The 24559-nt window shown below is 46.5% G+C and overlaps 2 protein-coding genes across 2 annotated transcripts in view; both read left to right on the forward strand.

Moving 5' to 3' along the window:
• LOC128785258 (uncharacterized) overlaps positions 1-10390 on the forward strand; it is a 14234-nt gene extending 3844 nt beyond the window's left edge. Inside the window, exons 3-11 of the mRNA XM_053937559.1 lie at positions 450-518; positions 5144-5253; positions 6146-6231; positions 6316-6374; positions 6476-6611; positions 6914-7020; positions 7554-7693; positions 8323-8435; positions 9014-10390. Coding sequence (XP_053793534.1) covers positions 450-518; positions 5144-5253; positions 6146-6231; positions 6316-6374; positions 6476-6611; positions 6914-7020; positions 7554-7693; positions 8323-8389 — 774 coding nt within the window. The 3' untranslated portion in view covers positions 8390-8435; positions 9014-10390. The remainder of the gene's footprint in view (positions 1-449; positions 519-5143; positions 5254-6145; positions 6232-6315; positions 6375-6475; positions 6612-6913; positions 7021-7553; positions 7694-8322; positions 8436-9013) is intronic.
• On the forward strand, positions 8925-23179 carry LOC128785260 (uncharacterized). Its single transcript, XM_053937560.1, has 11 exons — positions 8925-8939; positions 12607-12717; positions 13238-13306; positions 17933-18042; positions 18935-19020; positions 19105-19163; positions 19265-19400; positions 19703-19809; positions 20343-20482; positions 21112-21224; positions 21801-23179. The coding sequence occupies exons 1-10, from the start codon at positions 8925-8927 to the stop codon at positions 21176-21178; spliced, it is 900 nt and encodes a 299-aa protein (XP_053793535.1). The 3' UTR covers positions 21179-21224; positions 21801-23179.
• The last annotated feature ends 1380 nt before the right edge of the window (positions 23180-24559 follow it).

Consider the following 24559-nt stretch of genomic DNA (forward strand, 5'->3'; position numbering starts at 1 on the left):
CAATCCCTCCCCGGTGCTCCCAGAAAAAAAAAAAAAAAAAAAAAAAAAAAAAAAAGAAAAGAAAAAAAAGTATTTTGAGTAGGAAAGAAATTCAAATTGAGGGTAGCGACTTGTCTTCCATTATTGACCGTGTCTGAACTGGTGGGGGATCCCCTTTCACGTGTGGTTTTGAGGGTATTGATTGAAGGAAAAGCTGCCTTTTCCAGGATGTTAGGGGTATCCCAGGGGTGTCAGGGAATCGACAATACACAGCCCATTGTTCTATTTGTAGTTCACCTCTACTTCTTATATAATTTTTCTGCTGACAAATCTTATGCTTAGCTCGAATCGCAGTTCTGCTGTTTCTGAGGCCTGCCTTTTGCAGCTTTCCCAAAACCCTCTGGTTTGAAAGATTCCCACAACTTGAGGGATTTCATTTGAGGACAAGCCCTTCTTTTCTGCTCTTACAGGGGCTGAAACTGAAGGGGAGAACACATTTATTTGCCCTTGTTGAAGTGAGGCGAGCACCTGAGTGTGGCGTCAGTTCCGGGGGTTGAATTGAAGGAGGCTGCAGCTCTCGCAGCGTTTGAAGGGTTGGAATGGGGCTGTGCCGCTGCATTGGAGGGCGCTTCTTGTGCCCCTGGCCCGGCAGCCAAGGCTGTGGCGCGGGAGCTGCTGGCGTTGCCCGGGGAGCTGCCGAGGTGGAAGGGGACTTGGGCGCGGCCGGGCTGGCGCGGGACTGCCGGAGCCGCGCCGGAGCGAGGCGTGCGGAGCCGAGGGGAGCTTTGCCGGGCCGGCGGGCGGGAGAGGCGGCGCGGGCGCTGCGCCGGTGCCGGCCGGTGCCGGCCGCTCCGTCCGCTCCGGGCGCGGGGCTCGGGCGCCGCCGGGGCCCCCTGGGCCCGGTGCCGGCCCCGCCGGGCAGGGGGAGCGGGCGGGGGGCTCCCGGCGCGGCGCCGCCTCTGCCTGCCGCAGGAGCCGCTTTCCTGCCGGGAGCCGCGCTCCGCCCGGTGCCGGCAGCGCGGCTTTTCATTTTCCGAAGGTCCTTGGTGTAGCGCTTTGGAGGTGGTTCTTAGGAATTGATTGTATCGTTTTCTTTTGTTCGTGCTTGGTGTATGCTAAGGGACATGGTGTACTTCTTGAATGTTATGGTTCTTGGTTCAGGTGCTGATGGCAAGGATTTATTTGGATTGAGTTTTGTTGTTGGATTTCATTTTTGTGGAATTTGGTGGATTTTTTTTTGTTTTGATTTTTTTGGTTGGATTTTTAAATAATATTTTTATATTATAAAAAGATAATTTAAAATTCTATATTTTAAGGTTTACAATGTTTTTTATGGGTCGTGGCATGAAGTAGCGGTTAGGTTTTTAATTGGATTGTGGTGGCTTTTATTAGCGTGAGTATGTAGTGTTCGTTTTGGTGGGTTTGAGGCAGTGTCCTGTAGTTCATTAGTGAGGTTTTTGTAATATTGGTCATTGCATTATTGTTGATTGTATTATAGAGGTTTTATTCATTTGGTATGTTTGATTGTCGTGTATGTTTTGTTGTTGCAGAGAATCTGGGAGATATTGTTTCTGGTTCCATTTATCTTTTGGCTTGGTGTTTATTTCCAGGTGGTATTTTAGTTTTGATGATGGTTTGAGGCATTATGGGTTTATTGAGTTAGGAATCATTTTTTTGTTGTTGTTAATTGAAGTTTTTTTTTTTTTTTTTTTTTTTTTTTTTTTTTTTTTTTTTTTGTAGTTTGATGTATTTGGTTGCTGGTTTTTATTCGTTTTATTTTTGGGAACATGGTTGTTTATATGGTGGATTTTTTTCGGTAGTTATTTTATTTGGGTGGTGATTTTTTTGTTTCTTAGTGGTTTAGATTTTTTTATATCGGTAATTGGTTTGGTGGTTTTTTAAGTTTTTTTTATAGCGTTTTGGGTTCTCTTTATGAGTTAGTGTTGAGGTAGAGTTTTTTTTTTTGTTTGGTTTTTTTTTTTTTTTTAGTAACGTTCAGGGTCTGTTGTAGGGTTTGGAGTTTAGTAAGTTAGTTGGATTTTTTTTTTCTTTTTAGTGGGTTTTGTGATTTGCTGTGTGGGATTGTATAGGGGTTTTTTTTTCATTTTTGTTTAATTTTTGTGATGTGATAAGAATTGTTAGTGAAAAGATTGTAGTGTGGGTTTTTTTTGCTGGTAGTTGGTTGGCTGGTGGAGCCATTCTACTATTTTTGGACGGTATGGGTGGGAATTTGTTGCTGTTTGTATTGGCATTTTAGTTTTAGGTATTGGATCTTAAATGCAAAATTATAACTATAACTATAATGTAAGAAAACAAATCTAGAAATATAAAAATGGGAATATAAAACTTCCATTTTAAATATAAATAGAATACATATAAATAGAACATGTAACATAAATAATATTATCTATCACCGTAAGATGTTCTAATGTTTGATATAGAGTATTTTATACTCTATAGAGTATTTTAGAGTATGTTTATATAAGTACATATGAATATAGATTATACATATAAATCAAATCCATAGAAAATATCAATCTAGAAATGTATAATTAATATATGTAGATAGATATAAAATACAAAATCATAGAAATTGATACAATACATAATGGATATGATACTGTATATGTCTCATTATACCACATGACATGTCATATATTTTATATATCTAAATATAGTACATCAATATACTGTAATATAATATGTAAGAAACTATAAATGTAAATATCAAAAGCATAAATAGAAAAATATTCAAATATAGTTTAAAATAAAGGGGTTTTTAAAATTTTCTATTTGGTAGTAGGCAGGGCTTTTATTATAAAAATTAAAAATAGAAATAAATTAGAAAGGGCTTCTTTGGTTTTTATTTGGTTAGAGGCAGGGTATTTATTTTAAAAAATATGAATATACATTTTATTTTGATATAATTCTAAAAATAGAAATAGATAATCAATGTATAAAGATAGATAAAAAATATAAAGTGTAAATAAAAATAAGTAATAGGAAGATATAGAATATAAATAACACCATCCATCAATCTACATTTACAATGCAAATTTCAATAGAAATGCGAAAAACATAGATAAATTTAAACACAGTTTAGAAGAAAGGGTTTTTTTTTTAGGTTTTGACTTGGGTAGAGGCAGGGATTTTATTATAAACAATATAAACCTTTTAGAAATATCAATCTAAATATAGAAATATGTAATCAATATATTAAGACATGCATAAAAATATAAAATAAAATAAACTTTAAGTAATATGAATGAATGTAAGAAATTATAAAATTATCATTATACATCAGTATATATTTTAAATCAAAATGTGAATATAAATATAAAAAATATAAAAATAATATAGATTGAAATATAGCTTAAAAGAAAAGATTTTTTATTTTGGTTCTTATTGGGTTAGAGGCAGGGTTTTTTTTTTTTTTTTTTTTGGTCGGTGTTTTTCGGTTTCGTGCGGGATGTTTAGGGGCATTTATTGCAGAGGATGTTTTGAAGGGGGTCGGCGCCTGTTCTTCTTTGCGCGCCTTCCCCGCCTGCAGCCCCAGGGCGGGCGGCAGTGCCGCCGCCTTGTGGCCAGAGTGCAGTACTGCAGCCCTCGCCCGAGGTCCTCCCGCGGCCGCCACCTTGGGAGTGGGTTGTCGCGGACTCGCTTGACCTTCCCAATATGGCGGCAAAAAAGGCGGGAAAAAGGAGGACCTCGGTCTGTCTACTGCACTGCCTGCACGGCACCCTGACGCCGGCGCCGCCCCGCGGGATTTTTTTCGCTTTTTCCCGTGTCGTGGCCACGGACTGTGAGTTCAGCGGCTGCGCGGGCGGTCAGGTTTTGAGCGGGCGCCGACAGGCATCGGCAAAAAACGCCTCTCCCTTCCGAGGGCCTCACGCGGCCGCCATCTTGAAAGTGTCGCGGCGGCCGGGACACTCTTGACCTTCTCAATATGGCGGATAGAAAAAAAAAAAAAAAAAAAAAAAAAAAAAGCGCGGGAAAATCGTGGTCCGCGTGCTGCACTGCCCGCGCGCCACGCAGGGGCCGCCCCGCCGGGATTTCCCGCGGCCTTGCCAGTACTGCGGACACGGGCTGTTGCCGCACTTGCGCCGCGGGCGGGTGGGTTTCAGGCAGCATTTTTCTTTTAAATAAGAGATGGTTAATATTAATATCATAGAGCTAGAATTTGCTTACAGGCAGGGCTTTTATTTTAAATAACAGAACTATTTTTGCAATAGAAATATAGAAATGTATATTAATATATCTGGATATATAAAAAGATAAAATATAAATAAATAGAAGTCATAGGAAGAAGATATTTAATATAGAATCGAAATAACATCATGCATCAATATACATGATAAATGGGAATGTGAAAAGTATAAATATGAAAGATAGTTCTAGAGAGTTTAAAAGAAAAGGATTTTGGAGGGGTTTTATTGGGTTAGAGGCAGTGTGTTTTAGTTTGTGTGCGGGTGGTTTTGGGCCATTTATTTTTCAGGATTTTTCCAAGGGGAATGCCCCTGTTCTTTTCTGCCTCCCTTCCCTCCGGGCGAGCGGCAGCCCCCGGCTGTGGCCGGCGGCGGTGCTGCCGCCTTGTGGACAGAGAGCGGTACTGCAGCCCCCCCCAGCCAGCGCCCTGCCCCTCGCCGCTGGGTGCCGGCTGAGGGGGGAAGGACGGCTGCCGAGCGTGGGAAGGGCGAGGCGCGGGAGGGAGCGAGCGGCAAGCGGGGCGGTGTCTGTAAATAGAGGGGAGGGGTGAAGGAGATTCGGGAGAGCAAAGGGACCCGATGACCGAGAAGAACGGCAGCGGCGAGGGCGGCCCGGCGGGGCCGCTTTCGGCGGGCGGCGGAGGCGCGGTCGCAGCGCTCACGGGCCGGGGGCGGCGGGCGGGGGGCGAGCGGCGTCGGAACAGGGCTGCACTCCCCTTTCCCGATCCCCGCGCGCGTCCCTCCCTAGACGCTGGAAGCGACCGCGTGCCGGAAAATGCCGCCGGGGCGGCGCGCAGGCGGCGGAGCGGGGCCCCGGCTTTCCCCGCCCCTCCTGCCGCCATCTTTGGAAGGTCAAGCGAGCCGTCCCCGTCCCGCCGCGTTCCCGCCGCCTCCCCGTGCTTCCCCGCCGTCTCCACTCTGACACGATCCGCCCCCGTCCCGGACCCCCTCCGCTGCAGGGAAATGCAGGAGAACGCGAAAGCATCGGGGCAGAGCAGCCGCTGGAGGTGCCCGAGCCGTCTCCCCCTTGCCCGCAGGGCCGGAGTTGCCCACCGCCGGCAGCTGACAGGTACGCTGACAGCACGGGCGGCTCCGGCACGCTTTGCCTCGCTGTGTTCCGGTGCCGTGCTGCTGCGGGAGGACGGGGCCAGCGCTCCAAAGGCCAGAGCAGAGCGCTGGCGAATGGGAGGCGAGGAAGGCTTGGGCTAAGGATGGATTGCAATCGGGCTGCCTGTAAGTGCGCAGAGAGACCTTTGTCATCCACGCTGCCAAAAGGAGCACCTGGTACACCCTATAGGCGTGCCTTGTGTTTCACGTGTTTTCATTTCCTGTTTGTGTCATCCCAAAAAGCAGGGACGGAGCAAATGGGACTGGTTCCCACTGTTGCTGTGTGAAGGCTTTTTACAGGCTGCTGTATTGATGTCATCTTTTTTTCACCCCAAGTTTGGCTTTTCCCATGCTTTTCCCGTAGCTGCTGCATTGGGTGTCCCCAGGAGGGCTGGGTTCCTCAGCAGGGGTCTTAGGAGTTGCTATGGATTCTGATTTTTCTGAAGCTGTATGGAAGTGTGCTAGCGAATCAGCTCTTTTCTCTCCTGAAAAGCTTTCCATCTATGTCCACCCGTGCGTCTCTGTGTTTTAATCACGTAGCCGGACGCGCTGAGGTTCTTACTTTCTAAGCCAAAAGCTGAGGCAGATGACCGTTTGCTTTGTGTGTGTGAGGAGTGGCATTTGTGCTGGAGAGCTGCGGTTGGGAACAAAAGATGGACTAAAGGTGCTCTGGGGACGGGCACGGGAGGAAACGCACAGAAAGGCAAGGCAGTGATGATTGCGGAGGAGAAATGAGAGGTGGTTGCTTCCGATCCGTGGGGACTTTCCTTGGGAGTGATCGATCAGAGAGCGTATGGAAGTAGAGAGCATCTTCTGGCTGCTTCTGTTCTGTAAACTTCTCCCTGGCTTCACAGGTCCGTGCTGGAGAGTGGGAGAAGGGTCCCTGCTGGCTGCCGTGTCCTGGGTGGGCACAGAGCTCTGACCTTGGCCAGATGGGCTGGTGAGTATTGAATCAATCCCTGCCTCCTCGTGAGCAAGTTGTTTGAAGGAGTTTGAGGCAGGGACGGCTTTTAGCCGGCTGCAGTTCGGTTTCTTTCTCACAGGTTTCCGGGTGTTTTGATCCTGACGTCGCCAAAGCCTCAGGTTTGCTGAATTGGGGCTCTTACCTGTGTGACCCGTGAAATGTCCCGGAAGCTGATCGATGTCTTCCTGCTCCCGCTGTGTTCATTTGGGCTGTGCTTCAGGCTTCTCTCCCTGGGCCCTTGCCGTTGCCGTATCTCTTGGATGCCGTGCAGAACGGAATCAGGCAGCCAAGCCTCAGGTTCGCCTTCTCCCTCACCCTCTGCGCTGCTCGTGTGGCACAGCAGATCCTGAAGCCAGGTACTGGGACGTGCTGCGTGTGTCACTGCTGGGGTGAAAAACAGAGCCCTGGGGAGTGTCGATCCCCTCACCTGCTCTGTGCTCGTGCGCTCTTGCCTGAGCTTTTCCTCCTGGGCGAGAGAAGGGGAGGGTGGGCAGCAATGGGAATGCGCCTCAGAGCAAAGGCCTTCTGCAGTTGCCGGGCTGTTCTCCCAGCTCGGAGCGCTGCACGCTCACTGACTGCAGCTTCCAGGAATTGTCGTCCGTGCTTGTGGATTGGGAGCGCTGTCCTCCTCCACCATGCCAACCTTTTCTCTTTACAGAGGAGCACGTGTACATAAGGGTAAAGAGATTCCTTCTGTCACACCGGTATTTGGACCTGAGGAAGGTACCAGGTTTTCTCCAGCTTTTCTACAGTTTTGATTTTGAGGTAAGAGTCCCATTTTAGGTACCCAGTAATTCTTCAGAAATGTATTAGAAACAGCCGCAAAAATACAATGAAACCTCATTCTCCCACGGGTAGTTAATTAGAAGCGTCTTTCTTATGTTTCATGTAGGAATTCAAAATGTTATTTCTGTGAGGTTTTTGTTGTCTTCTTAATAGTAGCGCACAAGGAGTTGTGCTGTGTATGCTCTGTGAGCACAAGAAAAGAATGTTCTGCCCCGGCTAGCTACAATTCCTCTTTGAGTTTAGGTTAGTAACTTTGAGTTCAACTGAAGTATTTTAGAAACAGCAACTTCTAAAATTCCATTTCCACTGCATGTTTGGGCTGCAGACTGACTGTTCCCAATGGATGTTAGCGATTAAATTTGATAGGAATGGAACATTGAGAAGTCCAGAAGAAGCTGTGGTAATTCCTGAGCTGGCACTCGGAGGGAACCGGGGTTTTGTGCTCTTAGGAGCATGTATCCTTTGGAAATGTCTGAATGTCTGACGGTGGTATTTTTCTTTATGGCTTCCAGTACAAAACAGCACGAGTGGGTCCTCAGATTTCTTGGGGAAGGGCTGTGACAAACATTGCTGTGAGCTCTATGTCTACCAGAGGATTTTCCGGGTCATTCTTTCCTTTCTCAGCAGTCCTTTGTGTGACCAGGGCTCCCAGGTAAGAATTGAAAAAGAACAGTTCCCAAATACCCCAAACCACAAAAGCTTGTATGGCCTCAAGATCTCAAGTACAAAACAGAAAGGAGCAGCTGATTCTGCCTTGGTCCTCTTGAAAATCTGTTCCTTGTTGGTTTTGTGGATGTGTGGAGGGGGAAATAATTTAGGTTGTGTCTAAACCGGTCCCATCCTTATCCCCTGAAACTGGGACCGGTTCCTGCCGTCGTGGAGCCTCACGTGGGTGCCGTGGTTTTGCTCCTGCAGTCGGGGCCTTTTCTTTTTGGGGTCTCTATTCCCCAGCCAGCACGTTTGTCACCTGCACAGTGCTTCGGCAGGAGGGAAACTCGCCTGCCGGGAGCTCTCAGGTTTGGGAGCATCCACCCTGAGGATTTCAGGTATCAAAACCTCGGACAAAAAGAGAAAACTGTCTTGCTACCTGAATACTTCTTGTAAGAGCAGCACCTGTGGTGTGAAGCGTTGAAGGGAGAATGTCTTTCCTTCTCTGGAGTTGCTGAGAACAGGCGGTGTTCATTTTAGCTGGAAGTTGATCGGGTACCAGCCAAATTGCTCATTTTATTTTAGATAATCAGATCTTGGCTGTAAAAGAACAAGTTGCATTTTCTGTTTCAGAGTCCTATTCTGGAGATACGACAGAGTGCTGCCCGCGTCACCTCTAGAGCTGCCCATGAGCCGATAGAGGATCACAGCCTCCTCTCGTGGGTCCTGCACGGCTTAGAGAAAAGGTAACCAGCCAAGTACGGGAGACGTGGGGACAATTTCCTGTCCACGGCTGAAGAATGACGTGGCTGAGGATGAAAGCAAGGGGGACAGACCTGGAGACGGGGGCACCGAGGGCTGCACTGGCAGAACTTGCTGAACGCTGAGGTGTCCCTGGTGTTTTTGAGAAGAGAATCAAGAGGCTTTCAGGTGGTGGTGGGAGGGACGATGGTGGGGGGGCTGTGTGATTTGGGAATCACTTCCTTGACAAAGCAAAAGGACACCTTGTGCTGGTGTCTTTAGCTTTGAAATTTCAAGCAGCCTCAGTTCCCATCCTGTCACAGGACCTGCTGCACAGGAAGTGGCACAGTAAGGGATTTGAGCTGTCTAGAACGTTACTTCTCCTCCCCTTGCCTCTCCCTGACAAAAAAAATCTCTTCTGCAAGCACAAGAGTGCCCTGACAGGTTCAGGCAAGTGCACCAAAAGTGCCCTAGAATATGGTCCCCCGTAGGAGATGGACCAGCTGCTGGTGAGGATCTGCCTTTCAAATGTGGTTTTCTTTTCTTTTTTTTTCTTTTTGTTCTGTTTCATTTTGTTTTTCAGGTTTCTGGAGAACCAGGTGATAAATAAAATGATTTCCTTACTCCATCCTTTGTGGCTAATAAGTTTAGGAGACAAGAGAGAAAACAGGAATCGATCCCAGATGCTGCTGTTGAGATGGGTATATGATCTACCTGTATATAGATATATGCGTATCTCTGTATATCTGTGTAGTGATAATAATGGGAGTTTTTATGATACGTTGCTTTACTGTTTTATATTTTTCATAAAGCGTGATTTTAAGTTATTAGGTATAACATTTTATTCTGCTTATTGGCTAAAGTAACATTTTCTTGTATTTGATTGGTATCAAGTCATGTTAATCATTAATTGGTAAGAGTTTATAATGAATTATTAAGGTGTGAATATTGTTCATTGAGGTACGTCTTTTTTTTACTGTAGGTATTTTCATGTGTTCGTATGGGTTTTTATGTTAATGATTTTGGGTTTTTGTGTTATGAATATATTAGTATTTTATTAGGGGTTTTTTTGGTTAGTTTACTTGTTTGGTGTGTAGATCACTCCTGTTAAGTATGTTTATCTATATATGTTTTAAAATGTAAATTATAAATCTACTTGTTAAGGATTTTTGTAGAGTTCTATGTAAAAATTTAAATCGGTAGGGGAGATAAAAAGCAGTAATTATTAATAAGATGAGTATTTTAGTTTTTAATAATGATTTAAGTTATTCAGCGATGTTTTAATTTTTGAAAATATTATTTAGTTATTTTTTATGTGCGATTGATTAATTTTTTAAAAAAAAATTAGTAATGTTTTTGTAAATTGATTTCTTGTGATTTCATCAATTTATATATTTTTTAAAACGTTTTCTATTTATGATTGTGTGTGAATAATAAAAAATGAACAGTTGTTTTATTTTGTAAGGTAGTATGTTTAAAGATGTTCATATTTGGCAGTAATTTATTTAACGTTATACATGTGTTATTGTTTGATTTGGTTAGTTAATAAGTAAGTTCATTTGATGTGCTTCAAGTGTGAGTTGTAGTTATTTTAGGTATTAAAAGAGATGTAGAACTAATAGAATTAGGTTGTTAAAAGGTTGTACGATTTTGATCCTGGGAAGTAAATTTGTGTTGGAGTGATTGGGTATTTTTGGGTGGGTGTTCTTTTCTTTTGGTTGTTTTTTTTTTTTTGTTTGTTTTTATGTATTATTGTTATGTTTGGTCTTAGTGGGTTAATTGTTTTAAATTGTAGGTTTGCTGTTTTGAGGTAACTTCTTTGTGGTTTGGTGTGGTTTGGGGGTTGTTTTGTAACTAAATATTGTACAAGTATTTGTTTGTAATGATTTGAGTAATTTTACTTTTGGTGGTTTACCTGTCATTTGGGGTATGAGTGTATAAATGTTATTTGAAGAGTTTATGTTACGTGTAAGTTTTTTGATTTGCAATTTAGTGTTTGGAAAGGATAAGGTTAGTTGTGAGGAGGTATACAAACGAGCTACGTAGAAAAGAGATTTTTCGGGTTGGTGACTGATAAACAGAGCGTATTTGGACGTGGGGTTTTAGTTAGTGTTACTTGTTTGTTCTGTTTTGGTTGTGGAACTATTTTTTTCGGGGTTGGGTTTTTTTTGTTTTGGTTTTTTTTTTTTTTTTGGTGTGTTTTAAATAAGGCTTGACACAGTGAGTAGGACTCTTGTGTGATTTTTTTTTTTTTTTTTTTTTTTAATTGTGGAAACATAAGTATAACGTGTTCTGTAGGTTATGAAATTGACGGGACTACATTATTGGCTACTTACTAAATCTTGTAGTTGTGAGTAGGTTTTTGTAACTCTGATTTTGAAATCCAAGAAGAAAACTGAGGAGACGAAGGAGGTAGAGAAGTTATCTCCTTCTAGGACAGAAAGGGTTTAGCGCAGAAACTGCTGGGTCTAATGTGGCGCGGGGGTTTCCGTGCGCCGGCCGGGCCGGGCGCGGGGCTCGGCGGCAGGAGAGCGGCGAGCTGTGCGCGTGCGCGGGAGGCGCGCTGCCGCGGGGAGCCGAGCGGAGCCGAGCGGAGGTGAATGGAGCCGAGCGGAGCCGAACGGAGCCGAGCGGAGCGGAGCCGAGTCGAGCGGAGCCGAGCGGAGGTGAATGGAGCCGAGCCGAGGCGAATGGAGGCGAACGGAGCGAGCGGCTCCGAGTTGAGCCGAGCCGAGCTGCGCCGAAGAGGCGAATCCAGCCGAGTCTAGCGGAGAACAGCCCGAGTGTAGGCGAGGAGCCGAGCGGGGCCGAACCGAGCCGAGCTCCGCCGAGCGCAGCATCCCGAGCAGGGCGGGCCGCCGGGGCGGGCTCGGGTGGAGTCGGGGCTCTCTGAGGCTCCCCGTCCTGTCCCGCTCTCTACCCCTCCTTCTTCCTCCCCGTATTCCTCTTCTTTCTCTCTTTCCCCCATTTCCCGCTCTCCCCAAAGCCGACCCCTTTCTCTCCCTTTTCGGCCTCCCCTCTCGTCCCCCCCTCCATCCTTCCTTCCTCCTCCCCGTATTCCTGTTCTTTGTCCGCAGACCCTCTCCCCTCCTCTCCCTCGCAAACCCGACACCCCGCGCCCCCCCCCCCCCCCACTCCTTCCTGCTCTGTCCCTATCCCGCTCCTCCGTTCTATTCCTCTTCTCTCCCTCCTCTGTGCACCATCCCTCTTCCCCGCTCCCGGCCTTTCCCTTGCCCTCCCGCTTTCCTCCACAGCCCGACCTCCCTCCCTCCCTACCCTTTCTCATGCCCTGCTAGCCCTCTTCTCTTCCCGTCGCCCCGTTCCTTCTTTCCCCGCAGCCGCGGGGCCGGGGGCGCCGGAGAATAAAGCCCAGAGGGCCGGAGCCCGGCGCCCCTGGGCCCTTGCGGGAGTCCCCGCACGGGGCCGGAGGCTCTCGGCGGATCCCCCCGTGCCGGTCAAACCCCGCCCGGCCCCGCCGGACCTGCGGCTTTGCCGGCATCGCGCTGAGAGCGGCCCCCGCTCTGTGCCGTGCCGTCCGTGCCGCGTCCCCGCCGTCTCTGCCGCTCCCTCTCTCTGCCCCTCGCCCGTGACAGCGAGGCTGGGCAGGAGCTTCGACCCTTCTGGGGGCTGCCCCCTTTTCTTGTTGCGGCAGAGTCCCTTTCGGGGGGGGATGTACATGTGGAAAGGGATGGAAGCAAGTGCTGGGCTGCTGTCCAGGGCAGTTAAGACTCGTTCTGTGCCTTCTTTGGGGGCCAGGAAAAAGGGGTGAAGACTCGGGGCTCTGGTGTCATTTGGGGCACCCTAAGGTCCCTAGGAGAGGGAGGCACGCTGCGGCGGAGGAGCAGGTGGGTGGCGAATGAGGGGGGTCATGCCGGGTGCCGTCCCCCCGAGGGAGCCAAAGCTGCCCCAAAATGCACAGGGAGGGGGGTGTGTAGAATACTACATCCTGTCAAATGTTTCGTTTTTATAGGTATTGGTAAAAATAGGAATTTGTCTCTAAATTCATTTGGAAAGAAAGCCAGAGCAGCCCCAGGTGTGAACTGTGAGGATAAGGAGGGGCCGGCTCCTGCCGGCAGCTGTTTTAGGGGCTTTGCCTCAGCTGATTTTACAGGGAGCTGCTGGAGAAGAGGAGTTTATGGGTGGCTCCTGGGGCTGTCCTTGGAAGGACGGTGACAGCTTCGGACAGGGTCTGGGGGATCACCTGGATACGCACTTGGATACCTGGAGCATTGCTCAGAGGAGGTGCCGAGGGACAAACCTTTGTGCCAGGTAGCGGCAGCCAAACAGGTGAGCCCATGTGCATTTGTAGCGGGGACATTTCTCCTTTCCCTTTTAAATTTCATCTTGCCAATCCCTCCCCGGTGCTCCCAGAAAAAAAAAAAAAAAAAAAAAAAAAAAAAAAAAAAAAGAAAAGAAAAGAAAAAAAAGTATTTTGAGTAGGAAAGAAATTCAAATTGAGGGTAGCGACTTGTCTTCCATTATTGACCGTGTCTGAACTGGTGGGGGATCCCCTTTCACGTGTGGTTTTGAGGGTATTGATTGAAGGAAAAGCTGCCTTTTCCAGGATGTTAGGGGTATCCCAGGGGTGTCAGGGAATCGACAATACACAGCCCATTGTTCTATTTGTAGTTCACCTCTACTTCTTATATAATTTTTCTGCTGACAAATCTTATGCTTAGCTCGAATCGCAGTTCTGCTGTTTCTGAGGCCTGCCTTTTGCAGCTTTCCCAAAACCCTCTGGTTTGAAAGATTCCCACAACTTGAGGGATTTCATTTGAGGACAAGCCCTTCTTTTCTGCTCTTACAGGGGCTGAAACTGAAGGGGAGAACACATTTATTTGCCCTTGTTGAAGTGAGGCGAGCACCTGAGTGTGGCGTCAGTTCCGGGGGTTGAATTGAAGGAGGCTGCAGCTCTCGCAGCGTTTGAAGGGTTGGAATGGGGCTGTGCCGCTGCATTGGAGGGCGCTTCTTGTGCCCCTGGCCCGGCAGCCAAGGCTGTGGCGCGGGAGCTGCTGGCGTTGCCCGGGGAGCTGCCGAGGTGGAAGGGGACTTGGGCGCGGCCGGGCTGGCGCGGGACTGCCGGAGCCGCGCCGGAGCGAGGCGTGCGGAGCCGAGGGGAGCTTTGCCGGGCCGGCGGGCGGGAGAGGCGGCGCGGGCGCTGCGCCGGTGCCGGCCGGTGCCGGCCGCTCCGTCCGCTCCGGGCGCGGGGCTCGGGCGCCGCCGGGGCCCCCTGGGCCCGGTGCCGGCCCCGCCGGGCAGGGGGAGCGGGCGGGGGGCTCCCGGCGCGGCGCCGCCTCTGCCTGCCGCAGGAGCCGCTTTCCTGCCGGGAGCCGCGCTCCGCCCGGTGCCGGCAGCGCGGCTTTTCATTTTCCGAAGGTCCTTGGTGTAGCGCTTTGGAGGTGGTTCTTAGGAATTGATTGTATCGTTTTCTTTTGTTCGTGCTTGGTGTATGCTAAGGGACATGGTGTACTTCTTGAATGTTATGGTTCTTGGTTCAGGTGCTGATGGCAAGGATTTATTTGGATTGAGTTTTGTTGTTGGATTTCATTTTTGTGGAATTTGGTGGATTTTTTTTTGTTTTGATTTTTTTGGTTGGATTTTTAAATAATATTTTTATATTATAAAAAGATAATTTAAAATTCTATATTTTAAGGTTTACAATGTTTTTTATGGGTCGTGGCATGAAGTAGCGGTTAGGTTTTTAATTGGATTGTGGTGGCTTTTATTAGCGTGAGTATGTAGTGTTCGTTTTGGTGGGTTTGAGGCAGTGTCCTGTAGTTCATTAGTGAGGTTTTTGTAATATTGGTCATTGCATTATTGTTGATTGTATTATAGAGGTTTTATTCATTTGGTATGTTTGATTGTCGTGTATGTTTTGTTGTTGCAGAGAATCTGGGAGATATTGTTTCTGGTTCCATTTATCTTTTGGCTTGGTGTTTATTTCCAGGTGGTATTTTAGTTTTGATGATGGTTTGAGGCATTATGGGTTTATTGAGTTAGGAATCATTTTTTTGTTGTTGTTAATTGAAGTTTTTTTTTTTTTTTTTTTTTTTTTTTTTTTTTTTTTTTTTGTAGTTTGTAGTTTGATGTATTTGGTTGCTGGTTTTTATTCGTTTTATTTTTGGGAACATGTTTGTTTATATGGTGGATTTTTTTTCGGTAGTTATTTTATTTGGGTGGTGATTTTTTTGTTTCTTAGTGGTTTAGATTTTTTTATATCGGTAATTGGTTTGGTGGTTTTTTAAGTTTATTTTATAGCGTATTGGGTTCTCTTTATGAGTTAGTGTTGAGGTAGAGTTTTTTTTTTTTGTTTTTTTTTTTTTTTTTAGTAACGTTCAGGGTCTGTTGTAGGGTTTGGAGTTTAGTAAGTTAGTTGGATTTTTTTTTTCTTTTTAGTGGGTTTTGTGATTTGCTGTGTGGGATTGTATAGGGGTTTTTTTTCATTTTTGTTTAATTTTTGTGATGTGATAAGAATTGTTAGTGAAAAGATTGTAGTGTGGGTTTTTTTTGCTGGTAGTTGGTTGGCTGGTGGAGCCATTCTACTATTTTTGGACGGTATGGGTGGGAATTTGTTGCTGTTTGTATTGGCATTTTAGTTTTAGGTATTGGATCTTAAATGCAAAATTATAACTATAACTATAATGTAAGAAAACAAATCTAGAAATATAAAAATGGGAATATAAAACTTCCATTTTAAATATAAATAGAATACATATAAATAGAACATGTAACATAAATAATATTATCTATCACCGTAAGATGTTCTAATGTTTGATATAGAGTATTTTATACTCTATAGAGTATTTTAGAGTATGTTTATATAAGTACATATGAATATAGATTATACATATAAATCAAATCCATAGAAAATATCAATCTAGAAATGTATAATTAATATATGTAGATAGATATAAAATACAAAATCATAGAAATTGATACAATACATAATGGATATGATACTGTATATGTCTCATTATACCACATGACATGTCATATATTTTATATATCTAAATATAGTACATCAATATACTGTAATATAATATGTAAGAAACTATAAATGTAAATATCAAAAGCATAAATAGAAAAATATTCAAATATAGTTTAAAATAAAGGGGTTTTTAAAATTTTCTATTTGGTAGTAGGCAGGGCTTTTATTATAAAAATTAAAAATAGAAATAAATTAGAAAGGGCTTCTTTGGTTTTTATTTGGTTAGAGGCAGGGTATTTATTTTAAAAAATATGAATATACATTTTATTTTGATATAATTCTAAAAATAGAAATAGATAATCAATGTATAAAGATAGATAAAAAATATAAAGTGTAAATAAAAATAAGTAATAGGAAGATATAGAATATAAATAACACCATCCATCAATCTACATTTACAATGCAAATTTCAATAGAAATGCGAAAAACATAGATAAATTTAAACACAGTTTAGAAGAAAGGGTTTTTTTTTTAGGTTTTGACTTGGGTAGAGGCAGGGATTTTATTATAAACAATATAAACCTTTTAGAAATATCAATCTAAATATAGAAATATGTAATCAATATATTAAGACATGCATAAAAATATAAAATAAAATAAACTTTAAGTAATATGAATGAATGTAAGAAATTATAAAATTATCATTATACATCAGTATATATTTTAAATCAAAATGTGAATATAAATATAAAAAATATAAAAATAATATAGATTGAAATATAGCTTAAAAGAAAAGATTTTTTATTTTGGTTCTTATTGGGTTAGAGGCAGGGTTTTTTTTTTTTTTTTTTTTTGGTCGGTGTTTTTCGGTTTCGTGCGGGATGTTTAGGGGCATTTATTGCAGAGGATGTTTTGAAGGGGGTCGGCGCCTGTTCTTCTTTGCGCGCCTTCCCCGCCTGCAGCCCCAGGGCGGGCGGCAGTGCCGCCGCCTTGTGGCCAGAGTGCAGTACTGCAGCCCTCGCCCGAGGTCCTCCCGCGGCCGCCACCTTGGGAGTGGGTTGTCGCGGACTCGCTTGACCTTCCCAATATGGCGGCAAAAAAGGCGGGAAAAAGGAGGACCTCGGTCTGTCTACTGCACTGCCTGCACGGCACCCTGACGCCGGCGCCGCCCCGCGGGATTTTTTTCGCTTTTTCCCGTGTCGTGGCCACGGACTGTGAGTTCAGCGGCTGCGCGGGCGGTCAGGTTTTGAGCGGGCGCCGACAGGCATCGGCAAAAACGCCTCTCCCTTCCGAGGGCCTCACGCGGCCGCCATCTTGAAAGTGTCGCGGCGGCCGGGACACTCTTGACCTTCTCAATATGGCGGATAGAAAAAAAAAAAAAAAAAAAAAAAAAAAAAGCGCGGGAAAATCGTGGTCCGCGTGCTGCACTGCCCGCGCGCCACGCAGGGGCCGCCCCGCCGGGATTTCCCGCGGCCTTGCCAGTACTGCGGACACGGGCTGTTGCCGCACTTGCGCCGCGGGCGGGTGGGTTTCAGGCAGCATTTTTCTTTTAAATAAGAGATGGTTAATATTAATATCATAGAGCTAGAATTTGCTTACAGGCAGGGCTTTTATTTTAAATAACAGAACTATTTTTGCAATAGAAATATAGAAATGTATATTAATATATCTGGATATATAAAAAGATAAAATATAAATAAATAGAAGTCATAGGAAGAAGATATTTAATATAGAATCGAAATAACATCATGCATCAATATACATGATAAATGGGAATGTGAAAAGTATAAATATGAAAGATAGTTCTAGAGAGTTTAAAAGAAAAGGATTTTGGAGGGGTTTTATTGGGTTAGAGGCAGTGTGTTTTAGTTTGTGTGCGGGTGGTTTTGGGCCATTTATTTTTCAGGATTTTTCCAAGGGGAATGCCCCTGTTCTTTTCTGCCTCCCTTCCCTCCGGGCGAGCGGCAGCCCCCGGCTGTGGCCGGCGGCGGTGCTGCCGCCTTGTGGACAGAGAGCGGTACTGCAGCCCCCCCAGCCAGCGCCCTGCCCCTCGCCGCTGGGTGCCGGCTGAGGGGGGAAGGACGGCTGCCGAGCGTGGGAAGGGCGAGGCGCGGGAGGGAGCGAGCGGCAAGCGGGGCGGTGTCTGTAAATAGAGGGGAGGGGTGAAGGAGATTCGGGAGAGCAAAGGGACCCGATGACCGAGAAGAACGGCAGCGGCGAGGGCGGCCCGGCGGGGCCGCTTTCGGCGGGCGGCGGAGGCGCGGTCGCAGCGCTCACGGGCCGGGGGCGGCGGGCGGGGGGCGAGCGGCGTCGGAACAGGGCTGCACTCCCCTTTCCCGATCCCCGCGCGCGTCCCTCTCTAGACGCTGGAAGCGACCGCGTGCCGGAAAATGCCGCCGGGGCGGCGCGCAGGCGGCGGAGCGGGGCCCCGGCTTTCCCCGCCCCTCCTGCCGCCATCTTTGGAAGGTCAAGCGAGCCGTCCCCGTCCCGCCGCGTTCCCGCCGCCTCCCCGTGCTTCCCCGCCGTCTCCACTCTGACACGATCCGCCCCCGTCCCGGACCCCCTCCGCTGCAGGGAAATGCAGGAGAACGCGAAAGCATCGGGGCAGAGCAGCCGCTGGAGGTGCCCGAGCCGTCTCCCCCTTGCCCGCAGGGCCGGAGTTGCCCACCGCCGGCAGCTGACAGGTACGCTGACAGCACGGGCGGCTCCGGCACGCTTTGCCTCGCTGTGTTCCGGTGCCGTGCTGCTGCGGGAGGACGGGGCCAGCGCTCCAAAGGCCAGAGCAGAGCGCTGGCGAATGGGAGGCGAGGAAGGCTTGGGCTAAGGATGGATTGCAATCGGGCTGCCTGTAAGTGCGCAGAGAGACCTTTGTCATCCACGCTGCCAAAAGGAGCACCTGGTACACCCTATAGGCGTGCCTTGTGTTTCACGTGTTTTCATTTCCTGTTTGTGTCATCCCAAAAAGCAGGGACGGAGCAAATGGGACTGGTTCCCACTGTTGCTGTGTGAAGGCTTTTTACAGGCTGCTGTATTGATGTCATCTTTTTTTCACCCCAAGTTTGGCTTTTCCCATGCTTTTCCCGTAGCTGCTGCATTGGGTGTCCCCAGGAGGGCTGGGTTCCTCAGCAGGGGTCTTAGGAGTTGCTATGGATTCTGATTTTTCTGAAGCTGTATGGAAGTGTGCTAGCGAATCAGCTCTTTTCTCTCCTGAAAAGCTTTCCATCTATGTCCACCCGTGCGTCTCTGTGTTTTAATCACGTAGCCGGACGCGCTGAGGTTCTTACTTTCTAAGCCAAAAGCTGAGGCAGATGACCGTTTGCTTTGTGTGTGTGAGGAGTGGCATTTGTGCTGGAGAGCTGCGGTTGGGAACAAAAGATGGACTAAAGGTGCTCTGGGGACGGGCACGGGAGGAAACGCACAGAAAGGCAAGGCAGTGATGATTGCGGAGGAGAAATGAGAGGTGGTTGCTTCCGATCCGTGGGGACTTTCCTTGGGAGTGATCGATCAGAGAGCGTATGGAAGTAGAGAGCATCTTCTGGCTGCTTCTGTTCCGTAAACTTCTCCCTGGCTTCACAGGTCCGTGCTGGAGAGTGGGAGAAGGGTCCCTGCTGGCTGCCGTGTCCTGGGTGGGCACAGAGCTCTGACCTTGGCCAGATGGGCTGGTGAGTATTGAATCAATCCCTGCCTCCTCGTGAGCAAGTTGTTTGAAGGAGTTTGAGGCAGGGACGGCTTTTAGCCGGCTGCAGTTCGGTTTCTTTCTCACAGGTTTCCGGGTGTTTTGATCCTGACGTCGCCAAAGCCTCAGGTTTGCTGAATTGGGGCTCTTACCTGTGTGACCCGTGAAATGTCCCGGAAGCTGATCGATGTCTTCCTGCTCCCGCTGTGTTCATTTGGGCTGTGCTTCAGGCTTCTCTCCCTGGGCCCTTGCCGTTGCCGTATCTCTTGGATGCCGTGCAGAACGGAATCAGGCAGCCAAGCCTCAGGTTCGCCTTCTCCCTCACCCTCTGCGCTGCTCGTGTGGCACAGCAGATCCTGAAGCCAGGTACTGGGACGTGCTGCGTGTGTCACTGCTGGGGTGAAAAACAGAGCCCTGGGGAGTGTCGATCCCCTCACCTGCTCTGTGCTCGTGCGCTCTTGCCTGAGCTTTTCCTCCTGGGCGAGAGAAGGGGAGGGTGGGCAGCAATGGGAATGCGCCTCAGAGCAAAGGCCTTCTGCAGTTGCCGGGCTGTTCTCCCAGCTCGGAGCGCTGCACGCTCACTGACTGCAGCTTCCAGGAATTGTCGTCCGTGCTTGTGGATTGGGAGCGCTGTCCTCCTCCACCATGCCAACCTTTTCTCTTTACAGAGGAGCACGTGTACATAAGGGTAAAGAGATTCCTTCTGTCACACCGGTATTTGGACCTGAGGAAGGTACCAGGTTTTCTCCAGCTTTTCTACAGTTTTGATTTTGAGGTAAGAGTCCCATTTTAGGTACCCAGTAATTCTTCAGAAATGTATTAGAAACAGCCGCAAAAATACAATGAAACCTCATTCTCCCACGGGTAGTTAATTAGAAGCGTCTTTCTTATGTTTCATGTAGGAATTCAAAATGTTATTTCTGTGAGGTTTTTGTTGTCTTCTTAATAGTAGCGCACAAGGAGTTGTGCTGTGTATGCTCTGTGAGCACAAGAAAAGAATGTTCTGCCCCGGCTAGCTACAATTCCTCTTTGAGTTTAGGTGAGTAACTTTGAGTTCAACTGAAGTATTTTAGAAACAGCAACTTCTAAAATTCCATTTCCACTGCATGTTTGGGCTGCAGACTGACTGTTCCCAATGGATGTTAGCGATTAAATTTGATAGGAATGGAACATTGAGAAGTCCAGAAGAAGCTGTGGTAATTCCTGAGCTGGCACTCGGAGGGAACCGGGGTTTTGTGCTCTTAGGAGCATGTATCCTTTGGAAATGTCTGAATGTCTGACGGTGGTATTTTTCTTTATGGCTTCCAGTACAAAACAGCACGAGTGGGTCCTCAGATTTCTTGGGGAAGGGCTGTGACAAACATTGCTGTGAGCTCTATGTCTACCAGAGGATTTTCCGGGTCATTCTTTCCTTTCTCAGCAGTCCTTTGTGTGACCAGGGCTCCCAGGTAAGAATTGAAAAAGAACAGTTCCCAAATACCCCAAACCACAAAAGCTTGTATGGCCTCAAGATCTCAAGTACAAAACAGAAAGGAGCAGCTGATTCTGCCTTGGTCCTCTTGAAAATCTGTTCCTTGTTGGTTTTGTGGATGTGTGGAGGGGGAAATAATTTAGGTTGTGTCTAAACCGGTCCCATCCTTATCCCCTGAAACTGGGACCGGTTCCTGCCGTCGTGGAGCCTCACGTGGGTGCCGTGGTTTTGCTCCTGCAGTCGGGGCCTTTTCTTTTTGGGGTCTCTATTCCCCAGCCAGCACGTTTGTCACCTGCACAGTGCTTCGGCAGGAGGGAAACTCGCCTGCCGGGAGCTCTCAGGTTTGGGAGCATCCACCCTGAGGATTTCAGGTATCAAAACCTCGGACAAAAAGAGAAAACTGTCTTGCTACCTGAATACTTCTTGTAAGAGCAGCACCTGTGGTGTGAAGCGTTGAAGGGAGAATGTCTTTCCTTCTCTGGAGTTGCTGAGAACAGGCGGTGTTCATTTTAGCTGGAAGTTGATCGGGTACCAGCCAAATTGCTCATTTTATTTTAGATAATCAGATCTTGGCTGTAAAAGAACAAGTTGCATTTTCTGTTTCAGAGTCCTATTCTGGAGATACGACAGAGTGCTGCCCGCGTCACCTCTAGAGCTGCCCATGAGCCGATAGAGGATCACAGCCTCCTCTCGTGGGTCCTGCACGGCTTAGAGAAAAGGTAACCAGCCAAGTACGGGAGACGTGGGGACAATTTCCTGTCCACGGCTGAAGAATGACGTGGCTGAGGATGAAAGCAAGGGGACAGACCTGGAGACGGGGGCACCGAGGGCTGCACTGGCAGAACTTGCTGAACGCTGAGGTGTCCCTGGTGTTTTTGAGAAGAGAATCAAGAGGCTTTCAGGTGGTGGTGGGAGGGACGATGGTGGGGGGGCTGTGTGATTTGGGAATCACTTCCTTGACAAAGCAAAAGGACACCTTGTGCTGGTGTCTTTAGCTTTGAAATTTCAAGCAGCCTCAGTTCCCATCCTGTCACAGGACCTGCTGCACAGGAAGTGGCACAGTAAGGGATTTGAGCTGTCTAGAACGTTACTTCTCCTCCCCTTGCCTCTCCCTGACAAAAAAAATCTCTTCTGCAAGCACAAGAGTGCCCTGACAGGTTCAGGCAAGTGCACCAAAAGTGCCCTAGAATATGGTCCCCCGTAGGAGATGGACCAGCTGCTGGTGAGGATCTGCCTTTCAAATGTGGTTTTCTTTTCTTTTTTTTCTTTTTGTTCTGTTTCATTTTGTTTTTCAGGTTTCTGGAGAACCAGGTGATAAATAAAATGATTTCCTTACTCCATCCTTTGTGGCTAATAAGTTTAGGAGACAAGAGAGAAAACAGGAATCGATCCCAGATGCTGCTGTTGAGATGGGTATATGATCTACCTGTATATAGATATATGCGTATCTCTGTATATCTGTGTAGTGATAATAATGGGAGTTTTTATGATACGTTGCTTTACTGTTTTATATTTTTCATAAAGCGTGATTTTAAGTTATTAGGTATAACATTTTATTCTGCTTATTGGCTAAAGTAACATTTTCTTGTATTTGATTGGTATCAAGTCATGTTAATCATTAATTGGTAAGAGTTTATAATGAATTATTAAGGTGTGAATATTGTTCATTGAGGTACGTCTTTTTTTTACTGTAGGTATTTTCATGTGTTCGTATGGGTTTTTATGTTAATGATTTTGGGTTTTTGTGTTATGAATATATTAGTATTTTATTAGGGGTTTTTTTGGTTAGTTTACTTGTTTGGTGTGTAGATCACTCCTGTTAAGTATGTTTATCTATATATGTTTTAAAATGTAAATTATAAATCTACTTGTTAAGGATTTTTGTAGAGTTCTATGTAAAAATTTAAATCGGTAGGGGAGATAAAAAGCAGTAATTATTAATAAGATGAGTATTTTAGTTTTTAATAATGATTTAAGTTATTCAGCGATGTTTTAATTTTTGAAAATATTATTTAGTTATTTTTTATGTGCGATTGATTAATTTTTTAAAAAAAAATTAGTAATGTTTTTGTAAATTGATTTCTTGTGATTTCATCAATTTATATATTTTTTAAAACGTTTTCTATTTATGATTGTGTGTGAATAATAAAAAATGAACAGTTGTTTTATTTTGTAAGGTAGTATGTTTAAAGATGTTCATATTTGGCAGTAATTTATTTAACGTTATACATGTGTTATTGTTTGATTTGGTTAGTTAATAAGTAAGTTCATTTGATGTGCTTCAAGTGTGAGTTGTAGTTATTTTAGGTATTAAAAGAGATGTAGAACTAATAGAATTAGGTTGTTAAAAGGTTGTACGATTTTGATCCTGGGAAGTAAATTTGTGTTGGAGTGATTGGGTATTTTTGGGTGGGTGTTCTTTTCTTTTGGTTGTTTTTTTTTTTGTTTGTTTGTTTTTATGTAGTATTGTTATGTTTGGTCTTAGTGGGTTAATTGTTTTAAATTGTAGGTTTGCTGTTTTGAGGTAACTTCTTTGTGGTTTGGTGTGGTTTGGGGGTTGTTTTGTAACTAAATATTGTACAAGTATTTGTTTGTAATGATTTGAGTAATTTTACTTTTGGTGGTTTACCTGTCATTTGGGGTATGAGTGTATAAATGTTATTTGAAGAGTTTATGTTACGTGTAAGTTTTTTGATTTGCAATTTAGTGTTTGGAAAGGATAAGGTTAGTTGTGAGGAGGTATACAAACGAGCTACGTAGAAAAGAGATTTTTCGGGTTGGTGACTGATAAACAGAGCGTATTTGGACGTGGGGTTTTAGTTAGTGTTACTTGTTTGTTCTGTTTTGGTTGTGGAACTATTTCTTTCGGGGTTGGGTTTTTTTGTTTTGGTTTTTTTTTTTTTTTGGTGTGTTTTAAATAAGGCTTGACACAGTGAGTAGGACTCTTGTGTGATTTTTTTTTTTGGTTGTTTTTTTTAAATTGTGGAAACATAAGTATAACGTGTTCTGTAGGTTATGAAATTGACGGGACTACATTATTGGCTACTTACTAAATCTTGTAGTTGTGAGTAGGTTTTTGTAACTCTGATTTTGAAATCAAAGAAGAAAACTGAGGAGACGAAGGAGGTAGAGAAGTTATCTCCTTCTAGGACAGAAAGGGTTTAGCGCAGAAACTGCTGGGTCTAATGTGGCGCGGGGGTTTCCGTGCGCCGGCCGGGCCGGGCGCGGGGCTCGGCGGCAGGAGAGCGGCGAGCTGTGCGCGTGCGCGGGAGGCGCGCTGCCGCGGGGAGCCGAGCGGAGCCGAGCGGAGGTGAATGGAGCCGAGCGGAGCGGAGCCGAGTCGAGCGGAGCCGAGCGGAGGTGAATGGAGCCGAGGCGAGGCGAATGGAGGCGAACGGAGCGAGCGGCTCCGAGTTGAGCCGAGCCGAGCTGCGCCGAAGAGGCGAATCCAGCCGAGTCTAGCGGAGAACAGCCCGAGTGTAGGCGAGGAGCCGAGCGGGGCCGAACCGAGCCGAGCTCCGCCGAGCGCAGCATCCCGAGCAGGGCGGGCCGCCGGGGCGGGCTCGGGTGGAGTCGGGGCTCTCTGAGGCTCCCCGTCCTGTCCCGCTCTCTACCCCTCCTTCTTCCTCCCCGTATTCCTCTTCTTTCTCTCTTTCCCCCATTTCCCGCTCTCCCCAAAGCCGACCCCTTTCTCTCCCTTTTCGGCCTCCCCTCTCGTCCCCCCCTCCATCCTTCCTTCCTCCTCCCCGTATTCCTGTTCTTTGTCCGCAGACCCTCTCCCCTCCTCTCCCTCGCAAACCCGACACCCCGCGCCCCCCCCCCCCCCCCACTCCTTCCTGCTCTGTCCCTATCCCGCTCCTCCGTTCTATTCCTCTTCTCTCCCTCCTCTGTGCACCATCCCTCTTCCCCGCTCCCGGCCTTTCCCTTGCCCTCCCGCTTTCCTCCACAGCCCGACCTCCCTCCCTCCCTACCCTTTCTCATGCCCTGCTAGCCCTCTTCTCTTCCCGTCGCCCCGTTCCTTCTTTCCCCGCAGCCGCGGGGCCGGGGGCGCCGG

This window comes from Vidua chalybeata, chromosome 3 (genome assembly GCF_026979565.1).
Source record: "Vidua chalybeata isolate OUT-0048 chromosome 3, bVidCha1 merged haplotype, whole genome shotgun sequence".
NCBI classification, from domain to species: domain Eukaryota; kingdom Metazoa; phylum Chordata; class Aves; order Passeriformes; family Viduidae; genus Vidua; species Vidua chalybeata.

Excerpts from the sequence above, each read along its gene's own strand:
- LOC128785260 (XM_053937560.1), top strand. Across the intron at positions 18,043-18,934 it reads CCACCGCCGGCAGCTGACAG|GTCCGTGCTGGAGAGTGGGA; the intron begins GTACGCTGACAG and ends CTGGCTTCACAG. Across the intron at positions 19,021-19,104 it reads GACCTTGGCCAGATGGGCTG|TTCGGTTTCTTTCTCACAGG; the intron begins GTGAGTATTGAA and ends AGCCGGCTGCAG.